At 36.6% G+C, this 22,704-nt stretch overlaps 1 protein-coding gene across 2 annotated transcripts in view; it reads left to right on the top strand.

The window, feature by feature from the left end:
* Window positions 1-22,704, top strand: part of LOC127879624 (mitochondrial import inner membrane translocase subunit TIM44-like) — a 44,079-nt gene that overhangs the window by 2,355 nt on the left and 19,020 nt on the right. The window contains exons 2-8 of one of the 2 annotated variants that reach the window (XM_052426587.1): window positions 10,075-10,170; window positions 14,518-14,607; window positions 14,852-14,929; window positions 15,619-15,678; window positions 16,133-16,282; window positions 19,841-19,910; window positions 22,277-22,340. In XM_052426587.1, the coding sequence (XP_052282547.1) occupies window positions 10,075-10,170; window positions 14,518-14,607; window positions 14,852-14,929; window positions 15,619-15,678; window positions 16,133-16,282; window positions 19,841-19,910; window positions 22,277-22,340 (608 nt within the window). The remainder of the gene's footprint in view (window positions 1-10,074; window positions 10,171-14,517; window positions 14,608-14,851; window positions 14,930-15,618; window positions 15,679-16,132; window positions 16,283-19,840; window positions 19,911-22,276; window positions 22,341-22,704) is intronic. The other variant, XM_052426588.1, reaches the window with a different exon arrangement.

Below are 22,704 nucleotides of genomic sequence, written 5' to 3'. Positions count from 1 at the left end.
AGCAGTGCCTTCCCCAGGAATTTTTTCAGGCGCCCCGGGGCCGATCGGGGTGGGATCGTGAGGGGTGTCCCCTCCCGGCGTTGATTTTTTTTAAATTTAACGTGTCAATTCACGTTCTGTGGTGCGTTATAACTTAAAGAAAAACAGCGTCAAAAGACGTCATTTGGTGCGCTATGACTCTTCAAAAAAATCCCCCAGTCATTTAAAAATATATTTTTTTTTATATTGTTTAATTGCTTTAAAACTTTTCCGCACAGATAGTAAAATCCCGACTCGAACGATTCCCCAATACATCCGTTTCAACCCGACTCTATTACTGTATACTTACTATTTTTCAAGTTTCTATTTATTACCCGATAATCCCGTTTATTCCGTTTTTATCAATCTCTTTCTGGTAAATATTTACGATAAAAGCTTTAAGTTATTTCTTTAACACAAACCTTGCCATTTTTTAAGTGACTATTTATAGATTTGATGAAATATTGCCTCTGAATATGCGTCAATCCCCTGACCTGTTGTGTGCTTGTTAAAACGCTCAATACACGCCATTTGTATGCAATAGACGCGACGTTGTACATGCTGCATAATTTTCGCGCTCTTTTTAATTGAGAAAAAGATTCGACACAAAATAAATTTGCACTGCTAATTTGAAGCAAAATTATTTAACGTTGCGGTTACATTTACATTCGGAAGTGTGTTTCGGATTAAAAACGTGTTAACATCGACTTACGGGAATGGGTTTTGGATTACAAATTAAATTATTCCCATTTGAGATTTCAACAAATATTAACCGTTGCGTTACAAATTCAACGATAATTTGTTTAAACACTTTACGAGTCGAAAAAATGTTTTGACGGAATTATGCATGAAATTCGCGTTGTCCACGAGGATCACGGCCGGTTGCCATCATCAGTCTTCTAACTATCGATTATCGGACGAAACATTTACAAGTGTGCGTAATTAATTCAACGAAAATTTGTTAAAGCGCATTACGTGTCGAATAAATGTCAGAAAAACGAGGTTAATCAGTTCTATAAATGGACATGTTGAAATATACATGTACTGGAATTAAATAAATTGTTATCACATAATAGTAACCGGGAGTCATTTGCACAACTTACTCGCTATAATAATTAATTGTTTACCACTTGCAATTAATTTCTCGCATTAATTATGAGTCATAGGTAACACTTGTTTACAGTAAAAAGGTGTGATGATGATGCCCTAAACCGTATTTAATGTTTTGTACTGTACTAATTACCGGTTTATATTACTCAAATGGTACAACTTCTTACTAATCAAGCTGCGATAAACTCTTACTTCATGCCCGACGTCAATCAAAAATAATGGTCGATAGTTAACCCCGCCCTCATAAGCATTCGCGTAACCGATTGGACGATGAACTTCACAGTTTGACGACTGGAAAGTTACCAGATACATTAATGACCGTGTAATGTGGCTAGAATAATCGATACGCGCGTCATGCTATTCTCTTATCAGTGGATTATCCATTACCCCATGTGGTGTTTATGGCGATTACTTGTGAAAGTAGGTACCGAGTGCTCTTTTAAAACAGGGAATATTGATACACTGATAGGGAAACCTTGATTTTTTTGGACAATCTCCACTTTCTTTTACTGAAGAATACACTGATCGGAAAATTTCAAGCGCTTAAATGGCCTGGGGAAGACCCTGCTAAGCATTATAAAGTATGTATTATGTCACGTGTGCATGTAAAATAATTGAGAATTGTGGTACCCGATTTGTGTAACTTTACGAAATCCCCGTTAAAAATCGCGTTTCTGTGTGTGTCAGAAACAAGTGAAAACCATTTTGTTATTATTTTAATAAAGACGTATCGATAAATGCTATTGTAAAAGAGTTATTATTACTGATATTAGTTAACCAATAAATGCGGTAACTTCGGGGAAGTCGGTACCTGCGCGAGCGTCTGATATTGGTAGCCTTATTAATTTATAATAGCCTGACCGTATTCCATTTCGTACAACGCTAATTTATATCAGACAATGTCCAAACTTACTGTGTTGTTTTTGCGCTTTAAATTATAGTGATTGATAAATGTCCCATAAGCAATGTTTAATATGATTAATATCACTTTTACACGCAATAACATGTGGGATTGAGGTACCCACCCGGCGTCAGAAAGCGCGTAAAACTTCACCGAATTCCCAGTTATAAAGCGCTATTTCGTGTCAAATACACGGGTAGGGGGGAATGTTTCGGTAATATTTTGTTTATAACACGGGTAAATACCGGTGAAGTGTTAATTTATTGCAAATACCAACATTACACGTAATAACGGATTCGATTTCGGTAAGCGAGCAAGCGTTTGAGAGCGTGTTTAATGTACCGATTTACCCGTTATAAATAGCTGATGTTCTCTTTAATCGTATATTTTTTGCATTTGCAGAATAACTTAATGGCATCAACCCCTTGACAAGTGTAATATGGTGTTAAACAAGTCCATAAAATCATCCGGAATATCGCGTAAATCTATATGCAGTCTATAGGCAAAGAAGCCATTTTGGTGTAAGCTTGTCTAGGTTTTCTTCCCGCTGAGCCACGTGATTAAGTGGGCGGAGCGATCACTGATAAGGCGTCATGTCAATTCTGTATTCACAAAAATAGAAACATATTAAGACGATAAGAAACACCATTTTTAACATTTTTGGAGACCAAATACTAAGAACATTTGAACAATTTAACAATAAAACTAGAAATGGCGCGGCAGAGGCCGACGGGTATCCCCACACTGCATGTATGACCCAGGGGCGCCCAATGGTTGGTAATGGGTCAATGCATAGTTCAGATTAACTGTATTGTCATTAGAGAAGTTCAGTATCAATTAGAAGTGAATCGTTGTAGAAATGAAGCAACTATAGTAAGACAATTTTGGGTGGGTGTCGCCTATTATGGGTGGGGCGCCCCAGGGTTGGTAAGGGGGCCATACATAGTTGAGACTGACCTTATTGTCATAAGTGATGTTCAGTATCAATTTGAAGTAAATCGGTGTAGAAATGAAGAAATAATAGTAAAAGGCAATTTTGGGTGGGCGTGGCCTATGAGGGCGGGGCGCCCCAGGGTTGGTAATGGTGCTATGCATAGTTGAGATTGACTGTATTGTCATAAAAGCGGTTCAGTATCAATTTGAAGTGAATCGGTGTAGAAATGAAGATTTTATAGTAAAAGGCAATTTTGGGTGGGCGTGGCCTATGTGGGCGGGGCGCCCCAGGGTTGGTAATGGGGCCATGCATAGTTGAGATTGACCGTATTGTCATAAGAGAAGTTCAGTATCAATTAGAAGTGAATCGGTGTAGAAATGAAGAAATTATAGTAAAAGACAATTTTGGGTGGGTGTGGCCTAATATGGACGGGGCGGCCCAGGGTTGGTAATGGGGCCTTACATAGTTGAGATTGACTGTATTGTCATAATAGATGTCAGTATCAATTAGAAGTAAATTGGTGTAGAAATGAAGAAATTATAGTAAAAGGCAATTTTGTGTGGGCGGGGCGGCCCAGGGTTGGTAATGGCGCCCTGCATAGTTGAGATTGACCGTATTGTCATAAAAGAGGTTCAGTATCAATTTGGAGTGAATCGGTGTAGGAACGAAGAAATTATAGTAAAATGCAATTTTGGGTGGGCGTGGCCTATGAGGCCGGGGCGCCCCAGGGTTGGTAATGGGACCATGCATAGCTGAGATTGACCCTATTGTCATAAGAGAGATTCAGTATCAATTTGAAGTGAATCGGTGTGGAAATGATGAAATTATAGTAAAAGGCAATTTTGGGTGGGCAAGGCCTATGTGGGCGGGGTGCCCTAGGGTTGGTAATGGGGCCATGCATAGCTCAGATTGACCGTATTGTCATAAGAGAGGTTCTGTATCAATTTAAAGTGAATCGGTGTAGAAATGAAGAAATTATAGTTAAAGGCAATTTTTGGTGGGCGTGGCCTATGTGGCCGGGGCGCCCCAGTGTTGATAATGGGGCCATGCATAGTTTAGATTGACCTTAGTGTCATAAGAGAGGCTCAGTATCAATTTGAAGTAAATTGATGCAGAAATGAAGAAGTTAATGTAAAATAACATTAAAAAAAAGAGTGAAAATCTCTGACCAGGCCCGCCCCAACCCCCATAACTTTTGACCCAGGGGTCAGATCAAAATTCTGTCACTGTCACCGTCGCACACATGCTCATAGCTACCATGTATGTTAGTTTCAAGGTTCTAGTGCTAATAGTGTAGGAGGAGCTGGTGGCCAGGATGGACGGATGAACAGACGCACATCAATACAATATCCCCACTTTTTCTCCGAAAAACGTGGGGATAATAATTCAAGGAAACTTAATTAAGCAAAAATGACTGCAACAGATTTTGTAAGACTCAGCGCAACGCAAAACTCTTTTCTCATGAATGCAAAGTTCACCCAATGTCCACAGAAATCACATTGGCCTCAGCTTAGGAGTTCAATGTTGTCATAATTTAAGGCTTGTGGCAGGTGTTGATTGCAAATGCAGCAGACCTCGTCTTCATTCTCAGGCTCCTAATCTTCAAAGATGCCACTGGTTAACGTAAAATTCTATATTGGCAGATTCTTCTTCTATGCTGGCTTCTTTCCTTATCCCGCAGCTTTTACATCAAGTTTTCTTTGTTGAGCTCGACAATTTCGGTCAAATATTGATTGCCGATAATTTCACGACCATTTGGATTGGGTCTCGCTCCTTTTTTATCTGTGGTTCACATAAACAGCACTCGGATGTCACAGACATTTGCGCCACTTTTTTTTTTAAGTAGTCCAGTATGGCCTCTTTCTCCCTCGCATTTCATCTGCTTTCTGCAACAGCATCTCGCCTCTAAATGATTCACAATTGAAAAGTTTCTCTGCTGCAATGGGGCATCTGTTGAGGGGGGAAATCCCAGCCTTTTTAAAGTGCAGAAATGATGTTTAAGGGCTAGCTGCTTTCATATACAGTACAGTCAACGCGGAACAAACGTCTTTGGCGATCCGCGGCGGCAAGGCGAAATGAGTCGATGCCGCGTCAGTCGTTGCAGCCGCGTCAGTATGCAGCGGCAAGTTGCAAATCGCCACAAAGCTTTGCATCTGTCCACCGAGGCATGCCGGATCCGTGACATGATGCCGAGTCGATGCGCATCATGAAATAAAAAATATTTTTAAAATTATTAGCTACGTGTAGTTAACAAATTTTGAAAGAACAATTATAATAATAATTAAAATCATAATAAATATATTGTGCGTGGATTGTATTAGCATATACATGTAAGCATAGTTAATGTGTCTGTCCAGCTGAATTAAGTTTGTTTCCCGCCCGTAGTGTATGTATTTCACACATAAACAAGGCTACATAATTATGTTTTCGCACATACAAGTGGTCAAGGCTCCAGCATATGGTGGATTTATAAATTAATTGCATTTTGATTTTGCTATTATATTTAAGCTGAGAAAATTAGAAGTTTGAAGCCACATCAATAATCAAGACAGTGAAGATGGGCACGTCTAACGTATTTGTTGTTTTGTTAATTATCAGCTTATTATAACTTTTGTTTGAATATGCGTATATAAACACGATTTATTTTGTTCATATTATACAGTTAATATCGCTACTAATTACCCGATAATCCCGTATATTCCAGTTTTAAAGCAAATGCTGGTAAATATTTACGACACACAAACATTCTCCATATTTTCTTGTGTATCAAGTACATTTTGGCATTTGTTACTATTTAAAGAGCTGATGAAATAATATCTAATAGGAGCGTTTTTTCCACTGAACACGCGATTTACGCCTGACGTGATGTTCATGTATTTATACAACACAAAATACACCCACACTTTCCAAACGACGTTCTACATGTCCGCATAATTTTCGAGCGCTTTTTATGAAACAAAGGATATTTTGGCACTGTTTATTTGACGCTAGAATTTGCCAAAGGTCGCATTATGCATTAAAATTCGGAAGTGTGTTTCGGATTACAAATTTAACAATGATAATTTGATAATCGAACGAAACATTAACAGTTGCGCGTAATTAATTCAATGATAATTTGTTAAAGAGCATTACATGTCATATCGCTTATTAAAACGTGATAATAATAATTATGAAACCAGTGTAAATCTTGGTTTCTACGCTACACATACATGTATGCACATGTAGGTGGATATCTTTTCACTCGATCCGCCGCGCACGTATTTGGCGGATTTACTCCGCCAAAGTACGCGAGGTTAATACAGACTCGGCGTCGTTGCGCGGATCGATGCCAAGTGCCACGGCGATACGCCGCATGAACACGCAATTCGGCCGCCGCGTACTAATAATCTGGCTGTGGCGTAGCAGTGGATTGTGTTTGTGCCGCGTTGGCTGTACTGTATGCCTTGAAAGCGATGCTGGCCACCTCATACTTTGTCACAACCTTTCCCATGTGTTTCTGCATCAAGGTTGCACACTCTGCGTAATAGTAGAGCTTAAACGGCCCGAATACTGCAATATGAAGCGGTTGGAGGATGTGCAAAGTGTAGGCAGGCAGCATGAACAAATCAATGTTCCTTCATTTGGCCTAATTGATGATGTCAGGCGATGTATGGGTTGAACGTACATGTATGTCCTTCAAAGATCAACAGCAACAGCTGGCTCATATTGGACAAATTGCAAATGTGTCTGCATGTATTGCACGTAAGCTGTTTTTGTCAGAGTGGATGGTTTCTTTGAAACAATTCTGCAAAAAAACATGAAACCAACATATGCTGACAGACTTGTCCACTGGCTTTCTACCCAAACTGTATGCCATTTAACTGGTATTCTTCTGTATAGCTCAGCGTTTGATACTCCGTAGCCCCATCGCGCCATCACCTCAGTAAATTCGACTAGACCTGGCTCTTCTTCTGTGTAGAGGGTTTTCATCCGAAATTTTCAGGGTTGATATCCCTGCTTATCCTGTCACAAAGCATCTGGTATGGTATACAATACTCCACGGCCTTCTTATGTATAGATTTTTGTTCAACAGAACCTCGGAAAGTGTCTTTAGCGTGGTTTCAAGGGCATACTTTCTGTTCCTATTATGGTTTCTTGATGGATTTGCAGAGCAGAAAAAAGTGTGTGATCATTTTATAACAGGAGAACAATGGATTTATATTGTGAACACTTATTTAAAGCGGATCACCGAAAATGACAACAAACATAAGTATAGACGGGCCTCAATTTAAGCGCTACAGAAATAGTGATGAAGTCAGTCATCCTAACCAAATAGTGAATGAGTGCCTGTTAAATACAACAAAAAATAACAATTTAAGAGTTATGTACAAATGAAATCGAGATTAAATTTGTATAGGTAAATACAAAATTAATAGTTTATACCTGTTTGTGACGCATTTTAGGCTCTTGATGATCAAGAATCAAATGTTGTGATTACTTGCACTGAATTCGGACACAAGTGAATACGCAGATATCAAGTTTATTACGTCATAAGAAAGAGGTGGAATAGATGGAGTGGCCAAATACCGGTAGATAGGAAGGATCATATTTTTTCTCCCCTTCATCTGCTTCTAAGCTGTAATGGAATATTGTCTATTGCAATTCATTGATTGTTGTTAAGTTTGGGTGTGAGAATGTGAACCAAGTAACTTGAACTTTTGGGAAATGTGAACCATAAACCCTCAAAGATGTCATCATGAAGAATTTGATCTTGATTAAATGCTTCTTAATTATTAACAAGGAGATAGTATTCATTTCAATGCTGTGCATGGAATATTTGATATATGGCTTAAATTAAAATATCAATACAGAAATTCACCATGTATTGCGCGCAAACACATATAACATGCGCCTTGCTGTTTTTTTTAAAGCCAAAATGGAGTGAACGAAATATTTCAAGCAAAAAAGCACTAGTTTATTGGACCGAAAATGGCAGCCATTTTACTATTGTGCAATCAAATTATCCCGGTCATTGGAAAGCTTTATTTTATATTTAAAGTAGAAAATTTGAATGCTGAATAAAAACTAGGTTTCCACGTATAGCGCGCTCCCGTATATAGCGTGCAGGCTGTTTTTTAAATGCAAAAATGGAGAAAAAATATTTAAAGACAATAAAACCACCAAATTGGACCGCAAATGGCTGCCATTTCACTATTGCACAATCCAATAATCCGGGGCATTGGAAAGCTTAATTAAGCATTCAAAATAGGAAGCGTCATTATGATTAGGAGCATGGGTTGCAAAGCACTATACTTTTCTGACAATTTTGTAATTTTTTAGCAAAAGATTAACAGTCCACGTGCATTTCGTGAAAAACGTGAGGAAATAAGAATTAGTGTACATCGTGTGACTTTTCCTAGGGGGAAAGCATGGGCATTACTGGTAAATTTGCATTTTATGTTGCATGGGAGACAGGGATACAGTTGTTGAGGTACACCACTGTTGAACGTTCAATATTTATACACACAAAATGCAATTGCATATCTTCACGATCTCAAGTGTCAATAAGTGTCTTAAATGTCAATTAGCGTCTAAATAAGTCGTGGCACATATTACTCAATAACATCTGCCAATTACGAAGTGCAAAATGACCCCATTTCACACCTACTGTTACCCGCAAAAAAGACCTCGTTCGCACCTACCCTTGCCTGCTCTCCCGAATGTCGACAACAATCCCCATCGTAATTCATCAAGAAAGAAGTGTAAAAACACAAACAAAGAAATGTCCACAAGTTTATTCAAACAAATTTATTTTTGACCAAAACTTCTTTTACCGCATTCATATCTACCAGTAGTGACTTCTTGTTGTTTCGACAATGGCCCCTTAGTCTGTACGATTATAGGGTGGTAGTTTTCTGGAAAAAAACTTGGCGGCCACTTTGATTATTTACGATTACACAACATATTTTTAACCAATTTAGCATCCAGGATAGCGTTGTATTAATGTATAGCGCGCATCAGCTTTTTAATTTGAATTTTGGAGGTAAAACACTGCGCGCTATACGTGGAAACCTACGGTAGCACAATGGAGACAACTAACTATAAGAATTTTACTTGATTAAAAAATGGGTAGTGCATATGGCAAAAAAGTGGAAACTTGTTTTTTTATGCCCCCGGTAGGGTGGCATATAGCAGTTGAACTTGCATTATTGAAGATAGAAACTTGATATTTGGCATGCGTGTGTACCTCATGAAGCTGAACATTTTGAGTGGTGAAAGGTAAAGGTCATCTTTCAAGGTCCAATAATAAATATATGGCGTCTGTCGGTCCGAAAACTTTAACATTGGCTATAACTTTTTCAATATTGAAGCTAGCAACTTGATATTTGGCATGCATATGCATCTTCAGGGGTGAAAGATGAAGGTCAAGGTCATCCTTCAAGGTCAAATGTCAAATATATGGGGTCTGTCCGTCCGAAAACTTTAACATTGGCCATAACTTTTTCAGTATTGAAGATAGCAACTTGATATTTGGCATGCATTGCATGTGTATCTCATGAAGCTGCACATTTTGAGTGGTGGAAGTTCAAGGTCAAGGTCATCCTTCAAGGTCAAAGGTCAATTTATTTATTTTTTAAATTCAAAGCGGCATTCTCGTGAAGCTGCACATTTTGAGCGGTGGAAGTTCAATGTCAAGGTCATCCTTCAAGGTCAAAAGTAAAAAAACAAAAACAATTTTTTTTTACAAAGCGGCACAATAGGGGGCATTGTGTTTCTGACGAACACATCTCTTGTTTAATAAAAACTTTGTAGCACAGGGGAGACAACTAATTGAAAGATCTTTACTATTGTTTAAAACAAACTTGTGCATTTTGAAAATTGAATTATCTCAGGTTAAAAATCTGTCATTTTTGCTGTATCTGCAGGGCTACAGAAGTCAGTATTGATCTGTTACATGTACAGTTATTGTGTACACTTTCTCAAATGAAAGGCATGTATTTGGTTGCCTGGGCGTTGATTGGTTGATGCAACTACAACGAATCATGTCTGTTAAAAGCAATTATAATGCCAAATGTTGTCCAGATAGAACATATTGGCGCATGTTGACTAAGCAACCATAATGTAATTTCAGAATGTGCTTGGACAACATCAGGCTGTGAAACAGCAAGGGCCTTCTGCACATGTGTTACAATGCACAGCCACTAATTATGATACCAGATTGATTCAGGTATTTCAAAATTGTATGATTTTTATAAGAAATACTTGGAGTGATTAAGCAACAGCGAATACTGCTTTATTCTAGAAGTAATGTGAGCACATAAATTTCAGTAATTTCATTTAAGTTTGAAAGTTTAGTGAACCTTAAGATGGTGTTTTTAACCCGGTTTTTCGAAGAAAAAAACTGGTTATTAGATTGGCGGGCAGAACAAGCTTGTCTGGACCATAACTCTGTCGTTCATTATCAGATTATAAAATCATTTGGCACATTTGTTCACCATCATTAGACGGTGTGTCGCGCAAAAGAATTACGTTGATATCCCTAAGGTCAAGGTCACAATTTGAGTTTGAAGGTAAAAAATGGCCATAAATGAGCTTGTCTGGGCCATAGCGTTTTGTCGTTCATTGTGAGATTTTAAAATCATTTGGCACATTTGTTCACCATTATTAGACGGTGTGTCGGGCGAAAGAATTACATCGATATCTCCAAGGTCAAGGTCATAATTTGTGTTTGAAGGTCAAAAATGGCCATAAATGAGCTTGTTTGGGCCATTACTTTGTCATTCAATGTGAGATTTTAAAATCATTTGGCACATTTGTTCACCATCATTAGACGTTGTGTCGCGCGAAAGAATTACGTCGATATCACCAAGGTCAAGGTCACAATTTGAGTTTGAAGGTAAAAAATTGCCATTAATGAGCTTGTCTGGGCCATTACTATGTCATTTATTGTGACATTTTAAAATCATTTGGCACATTTGTTCACCATTATTGGACGGTGTGTCGCACGAAAGAATTACATCAATATCTCCAAGGTCAAGGTCGCCACAACTAAAAATAAATTGATTTTGAAACAACTATGTAACTTTGAATAATCAGTAACAATGCAAATTTTGATTTTGAGTTGTCTCTCATTATCAGACTTTTTTATGCCCCCCTTTGATATATATTGTTTTGCACATGTCGGTCGATCTGTCCACCATATGGTTTCCGGATGATAACTCAAGAAAGCTTAGGCCTAGGATCATGAAACTAAAAAGGTACATTGATCATGACTGGCAGATGACCGCTATTGATTTTCAGGTCACTAGGTCAAAGGTCAAGGTCACAGTGACTTGAAATAGTAAAATGGTTTCCGGATGATAACTCAAGAATGCTTAAGCCTAGGATCATGAAACTTCATTGGTACATTGATCATTACTGGCAGATGACCCTATTGATTTTCAGGTCATTAGGTCAAAGGTCAAGGTCACAGTGACTCGAAACAGTAAAATGGTTTCCGGATGATAACTCAAGAATGCTTACGTCTAGGATCATGAAACTTCATAGGAACTTTGATCATGACAGGCAGATGACCCCTATAGATTTCGAGCTCACTAGGTCAAAGGTCAAGGTCACAGTGACTCGAAACAGTAAAATGGTTTCTGGATGATAACTCAAGACAGCTTACGCCTAGGATCATGAAACTTCATAGGTATATTGATCATGAATGGCAGACGACCTGTATCAATTTTCAGGTCACCAGGTCAAAGTTCAAGGTCACAGTGACTCGAAACAGTAAAATGGTTTCCGTATGATAACTAAAGAATAATTAGGCCTAGGATCATGAAACTTCATAGGTACATTGATCATGACTGGCAGATGACCCATATTGATTTTCAGGTCACTAGGTCAAAGGTCAAGGTCACAGTGACAAAAAACACAATGGATTCCACTACAACTGACAGACAGCCCATATGGGGGGGCATGCATGTTTTACAAACAGCCCTTGTTTTCTAATTGAAATCAAGGTCAATTTTACACAAGGGGGTTAACAATACATGTACACATTTTGAAATGTCTCTTTATCAGACTTTTTTCAACTGAAAACCTGGTTTTGTGACAATTTTGTCCCTTGTTTCATTAATACAATAACAAAAGTTAAAGCATTCATTGACAAATGGCATGATTTTTAGCTTGGCTGTTTTCATAGCAAGCTCGTTGTGTCCGTCGTCGTGTTGTCCGCGTTGTGCTAAAACCTTAACAGTTTGTTAAGGTTTTTAACATTGGCTCTTAAATCAAAGTGCTTCTACCTACAACTTTGAAATTTCAGACATAGCTGCATTTTGATGAGTTCTACACGCCACACCCATTTTTGGGTCTCTAGGTCAAAGAAAGATCACGGTCACTGTGACCTAAAAAAAAAAAAATCTGACAAGCTTTAGCAGCCGAGCATGGCACCCGTTATGTGGTGCTCTTGTTTAGATTTATAGTTATTTAATTTTTAGCTCACCAATTGATTTATTGACAATAAAAAAGTTCTGACTGTGACATGTAATGTAATAAACATATTGTTATGCCCCCCTTCGAAGAAGAGGGGGTATATTGCTTTGCTCATGTCAGTCGGTCGGTAGTAAGGTCGGTAGGTCGGTCAGTCGGTCCGTCCACCAGGTGGTTTCCGGATGATAACTCAAGAACGCTTGGGCCTAGGATCATGAAACTTCATAGGTACATTGATCATGACTCGCAGATGACCCATATTGATTTTGAGGTCACTAGGTCAAAGGTCAAGGGCACGGTGACCCGAAATAGTAAAATGGTTTTTTGAATGATAATTCAAGAATGCATACGCGGCCAACAGGGCACACTCTGAACAATATTACTGAAGCAACTGGTCTGTAATCCTTAATCTATAATTATCAGTCCAATGAAACATCATCCTTTAGTAAAATACAGTGGATCAGTAAAAATATTATCAGAATATGAGATTTTTTGTATATTTTGTATATTAAATATTGTGTTAATGTTTAATTTTGTTGATTAATATAAATATAAGCAGGACAGGGGAGGTAATACACTACAGGGGAAACAAATGCAATAAGTTTAAATTTATTGTTACAGATTTGCCTCCCTTGTAATATATTTAAATTTTACCAAATGTAAGGCTAACTGCATTTTTGTAATGCATACTACTACTACTACTACTACTACTACTACTACTACTTCTACTACTACTACTACTACTACTACTGCTACTACTGCTGCTGCTGCTGCTGCTGCTGCTGCTGCTACTACTCCTACTACTACTTCTACTACTACTACTACTACTACTACTACTACTACTACTACTACTCCTACTACTACTACTACTACTACTACTACTACTACTACTACTACTACTACTACTACTACTACTACTACTACTTCTACTGCTACTACTACTACTACTACTACTACCACTACTACCACTACTACTACTACTACTACTACTCTACTACTACTACTACTACTACTACTACTACTACTACTACTACTACTACTACTACTACTACTACTTCTACTACTGCTCTACTACTACTACTACTACTACTACTACTACTATTTCTTCTGCTACCACCACCACCACCTACTACTACTACTACTCTATTATTACTACTACTACTACTACTACTACTACTACTACTACTACTACTACTACTACTACTACTACTACTACTACTACTACTACTTCTACTACTTCTACTACTACTACTACTACTACTACTACTACTACTGCTACTACTACTACTACTACTACTACTACTACTACTACTTCTACTGCTACTACTACTACTACTACTACCACTACTACTACTACTACTACTACTACTACTACTACTCTACTACTACTACTACTACTACTACTACTACTACTACTAGTACTACTACTACTACTACTACTACTACTACTACTACTACTACTACTACTACTACTACTACTACTACTACTACTACTACTTGCTACTACTACTCTACTACTACTACTACTACTACTACTACTACTACTACTACTACTACTACTACTACTAGTACTACTTCTACTACTACTACCACTACTACTACTACTACTACTACTACTACTACTACTACTACTACTACTACTACTACTACTATTTCTTCTGCTACCACCACCACCACCTACTACTACTACTACTACTCTATTATTACTACTACTACTACTACTACTACTACTACTACTACTACTACTACTACTACTACTACTACTACTACTACTACTTCTACTACTTCTACTACTACTACTTCTACTACTACTACTACTACTACTACTACTACTACTACTACTACTACTACTACTACTACTACTACTACTACTACTACTTCTACTACTACTACTACTACTACTACTACTATTTTTTCTGCCACCACCACCACCACCGCCGCCACTGCTGCCGCTGCCACCGTCGCCGCCACCACCACCACCACTCACAGTGACAAAAAACGTATTCACACAATGGCTGCTACTACAACTTATAGCCCATATAGGGGGGCATGCATGTTTTACAAACAGCCCTTGTTAACTTGTACTTTTGAATTTCAGAAACGCCAGTACTCTGATGGAAGGAAAGGATTCTTCCAGTCTATTTTCGACAATATGAAAGAAGGATTTGCTAAGGATAAGAAATTAAATGTGAGGAATTAATTGTGGCAAAGGCTCTACAAGTTCAACAAGATCAACAAGTGTTCATCCATAAAGCCATTGTTATACAAATTTAAATGTCTTGTATATTTAAAAAACATAAAACAAGTTTGTTGAATTAATATAATAATTAAATTGTTTTTGTTTTTTTATACCAAACATACACATATAAGTTAAATAAATGTTATGTTTTCTCAAAATGTTAAAACGTAAACTGTTATATGTTTTTATTTAGGAAAACATTAAAAAGTTCCAAGAGGAAAAGAAGAAATTGGACAGTTCTGATGCTATCAAAGCTGCTAGACAGAAATTTGTAAGTGAAGATAACACACCAATTAGTTAAAGTGTTTAATTTTCCAGTTTGTGCTCAATACTGTTTACATTTTGTATACTCCCTTTTAAAGAACTGGGCACGTCATTTTAACATCTTTAGCGGACAGCGTCCTAGAGTTTACTTGGTATCATCAGGCAACCTGGTACATGTAGTGTTTTAGGACATTCTACTGTATCTATTCCAAGTTATATAACCAATCAGATTACTTGGTGCACCTCTGAATTATGATACACTGTACATGCTGTATATACAGCATTGTTAAATTAGAATTGATGGCTACACTGTACTTGCTGTATATACATTACAACATTGTTAGAATTGTTTGCTCTCTAACTTGCTTCATTGACTTGAGTGCTTTGACTCAATCTTATAATCATCAAACTTTAAATATTTCATCCAGACAGTACAATGGGCATATTTAGTGACAAGTTGGCACTCTTGTTCTTATATATTTGTCATTACATTGTTTTACCAGCAATTGTTATATATGTTAAAATCTCAAAAAGAGGACAGTGTTTATTCAATATACCACTTAAGGCAGTAAACTTTTTAGCAACAAGAATTATGGTAAATTGTCTTTATTTATAAGAATATTCAATTTAAGTCATTGAAGTAAAGACTTGGTCTACATATCCTGCATATTGCTCATTGTATTTATTTTTTTGTAGGAGAATATTGAGTCGGAAACGTTGAAAGGGTCAGATGCCTTAAAGAAGAAGCTGTCTGAGGTAATATTTATACATAAATGAATGTTTATTTACAGTAGAACATGACAGTACTGTTTCACATACATGTAGTAGATTTAACTGATGAAGTATTCCAAAAAGTTACAAACTAAAGAAACATAAAATAAATGTTAGGTCAGGCATCTAGAACCAGTACTTCATTTGGAATTTTTGTCTGGTTTGTTCAAATTCTTGTGGACATGTACAACTGTATCAATAACATTATTAACGCTACCTGATGTCAATAAGTTTTCTGTATATAATCAATATCAATGAAAAATAAAGTTGCTTTTAAGGGCAAACTGACAAGATTTGCAAATACATTTTTTACAAATCAAGTAATTTTTTTTAATATACAAACGATGTAGATGCTTCATGTAGATGCTTTTTTTCATAAAATGATAGTGTTTTAAATGTCTTCACCATTCCTTTATTGATTGCACTGACTCGGTTGCAGACCTATGAGGAGTTGTCCAAATCTGAGTATGTGAAGAAGAGCATAGAGATCACGAGTGACATTGGTAAGACTGCTGGCAAGGCAGGGGAGGCCATCCTGGAACAGGGCAGGAAAATAGGGGAAAGTGCACCAATGAAAACCGTCTCTCAGGTGAGTCACTTTGTAGCTGTGAAAATTACCTCCCTTTATTTCATTTGTGATTTGTAGTTACAAAATGATTAAAGGCATTATATAAGAATTGATAGAACACATTATTTTACAAGTTGAATTTTCTGGTTAATGTATTTAATATAAACCAGCACATTTGTTGAATGATATCCCCTGCCAAAGAAAGTTTGTTTATGGATGAGTGCAAATCCCTTGATATATGGTATAATCCTAAAAATTTTAGTGTAGGTTAATTGTTTGTATGCATTGGAATTCTCCTTATTATCCCCCGCCATAGGCGGAGGGATATTGTTTTGGCGTTGTCCGTCCGTCCTTCCGTCCGTCTTTCCGTCTGTCCAGAGCCATATCTTGGAAGTACTTTGGTGGATTTCATTGAAACTTGGTATGAATATGTATAAGGATAAGAAGATGATGAACGCCAAATGGCATTGTACACCATCCGTTAATAACAGAGTTATGGCCCTTTGTATCTTGAAAAAATGCTTTTTGTGTGTGTCCGGAGCCATATCTTGGAAGTGCTTTGGCGGATTTCATTGAAACTTGGTATGAGTATATATATGGATAAGACGATGACGCACGCCAAATGGCATTGTACACCATCTGTTAATAACGGAGTTATGGCCCTTTGTATTTTGAAAAAATGCTTTTTTGAGTGTCAAATATAATACTTTTGTGTCCAGAATCATATTGGCGAGGGATATCAATTCAACGAATTTGCTTGTTGATATCTATACTCCCATCAAGCCATGCAGTTTCATATTGAAATCATGTAAAATATCTGAGATATAGCCCTGAATACTGTGAAACCATTATTAATCGTCGGGCATTAATTTTCATAAATTTCGTCAGTCAACCGATCGGCGAATTTAAGATCCTAACGAACAATCATGCTCTATGTTTGAACAAAAACAAACACTAAGTTGAACAATATTTTAAAACTTTACCGTAGACATGAGGCATTAAATTCCAACATAATCCATGCACACATTCACTGCTGTTTCGTAATCAAGATTAATCCTGTTTTGACAAAAAGTAACACTTCTTTAAAACGCGTGTGCAGTACAGCTGTATCGAATGCGTTGACTTCGTTTATGTAGAATGGTAATGAATTAGCGCTAATTGTTTATAACTTTATTACCCATTAGGTGCATTGTGTTTTTCAGGGGTGTTGCATATTAGCCATCACGCAGCGAATGCCGATGAAAGACAATAAACCAAATGAAAAGATGACGATGTGTGATCAACATGCGTATTTATCACAAATAAATAAAGATTATTTTAATTGCTGTTTGTTGTTTTATTGTTTGCGTTTAACCAAACTTATTACTATTTTATATGTATCAATTTATTTATTTTTAAATTATTGACATTATTGATTTATATACCGGTAGTTTACTTTTTAAGAACAAACACACACATAGAGTTTATAATTTTAATGTTGATATCAGAATAAAAAAGCATTTTATTTGAAAAAAAAACACTTAACAATCTGGAACCTCTGTTGTATAACACAAACAGTTTTAAAACAGTATCGACAGCATTTTAATAAAATTGTTATCAGTATGGCAATTATAATAATAGAATAAGACTAATTGGCAATTGGCTTTGTTGTTACATACACTGTTAACGGTTATTCGATCCCACTTGTCCGCTAATCATAACAATGAACGTATGAAAGGCATATATTATGAGGGTCCATTACTGTCCCTTGATAACAAAAGACTAGTTAATTGGCATGTGACAAACAAGCCCCACCTCCTGCAGTGATTTCCAAGTGTGTTCCCGCATTCGTTCCACGATTTTTCGCAACTGCGATTGATCGCGAATATGTATTACACACAAATCGGATATTGACTGACGCATTTTTTTAAAATTCAAAATCAGAAATCGGCGAATTTATGTGCTGACGAAATTGTCATTTTTATAAAAATTGCGAAAGTTTGTGCTGTCGAAAATAAATGGTTTCACAGTAGTTACACAATTCAAAAACAACAAAGGGCAATGACTCTAATTTAAGAAGGTGTAGGGTTATGGTTCTTGTTCATCTCATCATTGATATCAATACACCCATGAAGTGTCATTTTGAAGTCTTGTATTGTTTCTGAGATATAGATCTGAAAAGTTACGTCATAAAAAATTAAATGGCAATAACTCTTATTTAAGAAAGTTTATGGTTATGGCTCATGTGCATGGCATTTCTCTTCATTATGCCCCCCTTCAAAGAAGAGGGGGTATATTTTTGCTTTGCTCATGTCGGTCGGTCAGTCTGTCGGTCGGTCCGTCCACCAGGTGGTTGTCAGACGATAACTCAAGAACGCTTGGGCCTAGGATCATGAAACTTCATAGGTACATTGATCATGACTCGCAGATGACCCTTATTGATTTTGAGGTCACTAGGTCAAAGGTCAAGGTCACGGTGACCCGAAATAGTAAAATGTTTTTTGAATGATAACTCAAGAACGCATACGCCTAGGATCATGAAACTTCATGGGTAGATTGATCATGACTTGCTGATGACCCCTATTGATTTTGAGGTCACTAGGTCAAAGGTCAAGGTCACGGTGACCAGAAATAGTAAAATGGTTTCTGGATGTTAACTCAATAATGCATATGCCTAGGATCATGAAACTTCATGGGTAGATTGATCATAACTCGCAGATGACCCCTTTTGATTTTGAGGTCACTAGGTCAAAGGTCAAGGTCACGGTGTCCCGAAATAGTAAAATGGTTTTCGGATGATAACTCGAGAACGCATACGCCTAGGATCATGAAACTTCATAGGTAGATTGATCATGACTTGCAGATGACCCCTATTGATTTTGAGGTCACAAGGTCAAGGTCACGGTGACCCGAAATAGTAAAATGATTTTCGGATGATAACTCAAGAACGCTTTTGCCTAGGATCATGACACTTCATAGGTACATTGATCGTGACTCGCAGATGACCCCTATTGATTTTCAGGTCACTAGGTCAAAGGTCAAGGTCACAGTGACAAAAATCGTATTCACACAATGGCTGCCACTACAACGGACATATGGGGGGCATGCATGTTTTACAAACAGCCCTTGTTAATTTTTAATTTAATATCTTTACACCCATGAAGTTTCATGTTGATAACGTATATAGTTTTTGAGATACATGTATAGACATGAACAGTTTTGTGACAGATGGATGGACGGACAAACGGGCGGACAAAGGCAATTCTGTTTCCCTCTGGGTTTGGCGGAGGATAATATGCTGGTTAAATAAATCTCTGTTGTTAAGGTTGTTTGAGAGCATCAGAGGACATTTGACAGAATGTGTCATATAATTTTTTTAATGGACAAGTTAAGAATGTGTTTTCAAATACGATAATAAACAATGAAAACTAATAATGATATTAAGCTTGTTGATATTATTTAGACAAATTGGGAATGTATTTAATGATAACATAATATGGATACAGTTTGTGTATAGGCAGTGATAGCATCTGTGCCTTAAATATTATAATGGCTCATTTTAGTGTAAAAAGATTTTTAAATGTTGTGTGGATATTTCAGGGAGTTAGTAAGGTGAGGGAGGGAATAGATGGCGCCATAGCTGTAAGGGACCGACCCTATAAGGCACCTGGTAAGCAATCAAACAACCACTCACAGCCATTAGATACATGTACCTCTGTCAAAAAGTAAGGCACTACATCAAGTTGAAAAAAAGCGCTCTTAAAGGACTCAAATATGAGTTTATTAACAAACAACATTACACATTGTGAAATATAATATGAAATTCAGTTTAAACATTAAAAAAAAAGAAACTTAAGATACTCAAATATTCCTCTAAATGCTATTTTACACATTGACAAGTTTGATGATTGATACTCTCCATTAGAAACATGGCATCAAAGGGCTGCAGTATCCTTAAAGCGAGATTATACGATTTTGTCAAATATGTATTCATTTATATCAAATGTGTACAAATCTTATTAAACTTATATTTCAATATAAATTAAAATAAAAGTTAAAAAGAACATATGTCAAAAAATGCAAAATAAACATGTACGATGTGAATCTAAATTTAGTTTAACGGTTCATTTTGAATTCCTACAACGATATCTATTCATATGACACGTGAACACTAACTAAAAAGAGGAATGCTTCGGTTATTGTAGGAAAATATTTACAAAATATTTTCGTCACAATCAGCTCGGGGCGCTTATTTGTCTTTGTTGCATTTTATGAAATTCGTCTTCAATGTATAATTTTTATGCCCCCGGTAGGGTGGCATATAGCAGTTAAACTGTCCGTCAGTATGTCAGTCCGTCCGTCCGAACACTTTAATGGTCATAACTTTTTCAATATTTAACATAGCAACTTGATATTTGGCATGCATGTGCATCTCATGGAGCTGTACATTTTGAGTGGTGAAAGGTGAAGGTAAAGGTCATCCTTCAAGGTCATATGTCAAATATATGGCGTCTGTCTGTCTGTCCGAAAACTTTAACATTGGCCATTACTTTTTCACTATTAATGATAGCAACTTGTTATGTGGCATGCATGTGTTTCTCCTGGAGCTGAACATTTTGAGTGGTGAAAGGTCAAGGTCATCCTTCAAGGTCAAATGTCTTATATATGGCGTCTGTCCGTCTGTCCAAAAACTTTAACATTGGCCATAACTTTTTTACTATTGATGATAGCAACTTTATACTTGGCATGCATGTGTATCTCCTGGAGCTGAACATTTTGAGTGGTGAAAAGTGAAGTTGAAGGTCATCCTTCAAGGTCGAATATTCCGTCCGTCCGAAAACTTTAACATTGGCCATTACTTTTTTAATATTGAAGATAGCAACTTGATATTTGTCGTGCATGTGTATATCCTGGAGCTGAACATTTTGAGTGGTGAAAGGTGAAAATCAAGGTCATTCTTCAAGGTCAAATGTCAAATATTCCGTCCGTCTGAAAACTTTAACATTGGCCATAACTTTAAATATTGAAGATAGCAACTTGATATTTGGCATGCATGTGTATCTCATGGTGCTGCACATTTTGAGTGGTGAAAAGTCAAGGTCATCCTTTAAGGTCAAAGGTCAAATTTTGCAATATTGAAGATAGCAACTAGATATTTAAAATGCATGTGTATCTTATGGAGCTGCACATTTTTGTGTGGTGAAAGGTCAAGGTCATCCGCATTGAATAGATGGCTTCAAAGCGGCGCAATAGGGGGCATTGTGTTTCCGACAAACACATCTCTTGTTCTTGCCTATTTTGTGTTATTGAACATATTTTATCAATATATTACAATTTAACACATAAAAAATCGTATAATCTCGCTTTAAGATTTCATTTCACATTTACCATTTGTAATATGCTGATTAATATGAAAACTATTTAATGTGTCTTTTAGTTATTTGTTGTTTTCATGAGTTCATGCTTCAAAGCTATTACAATTGAACCCCTCTAAACTGTATCAACTGTATCCTCTCTAAACAGGAAGCGTCTTTAAACAGGCGTTTGTTAGGTCCTGTTTATTTCCCAGCATAAACAAACTGTAAACATCACCTTTAAACCGGACTACCTTATATTCAGATTACTGGTCATACTTTTTATTAAAATTGAGTCATGTAAAGCATAAACGAACCCCTTAAAACCTTTTTTTATTGCACCCTAGATATTGTGCAAAAAACTTGAACTGTTGATTTAAGATGGATGCAAGTTACATGGTGCTCTAAATTGCACTAAGTGTAAAATTGGAGATCGTTTTCAGAAGCAATTTATGCTTTTGACATATACCCTTTTATAGATGTGCCTATTCTGATTATATATCACATAACAATCAAACACTTCTTTAACTTTTGTAAATGGAACCATTATGAGATATTTACTATATTTTATTTTACGTTTCTTTAATTTTATGTATTTGCTTTAAGATTTAGAAAAAACCTGTATGCTGATATTAATAAATATGCCATAATTTAAACTAATAGATAGTTGTTTTTCTTGTAGAGAAGCTTTGGCTGAGAACAGAAAAGATTGAAGGAGATAATATCAAAATACTTCAACCAGATAAGTAAGAGCATGCTGGTTAAAGGTGTATTTAATACAAAAACTGATGCTGAGACAAAAGTGATAAGCTTTAAAATCATTCCCCTCTCATCTGCAATAATAGGCTCATAAGTGATGTGATAACAAAGATGGGAAATGTTTATATAAATTGTGCGAACTTATTATACTTCACTTACGTCACAAATTATATCCCTGTTTTATAGAAAAACACAGTCGAAAATTTTCTTTAAAGAAATGAAATTTCACCAAAAAAAACAAACAAATCTGTCATAGGTTTTGCTAATTTGCCAAATAAGCAAGAATTTGAGGCCTCACTGAAGCACCATAATCAGATATTATCATAATTATACCCCCATTACCATTGGTAC

Source organism: Dreissena polymorpha, chromosome 4, assembly GCF_020536995.1.
Source record: "Dreissena polymorpha isolate Duluth1 chromosome 4, UMN_Dpol_1.0, whole genome shotgun sequence".
NCBI classification, from domain to species: domain Eukaryota; kingdom Metazoa; phylum Mollusca; class Bivalvia; order Myida; family Dreissenidae; genus Dreissena; species Dreissena polymorpha.
This window is presented reverse-complemented; position numbering and strand designations above follow the sequence as displayed.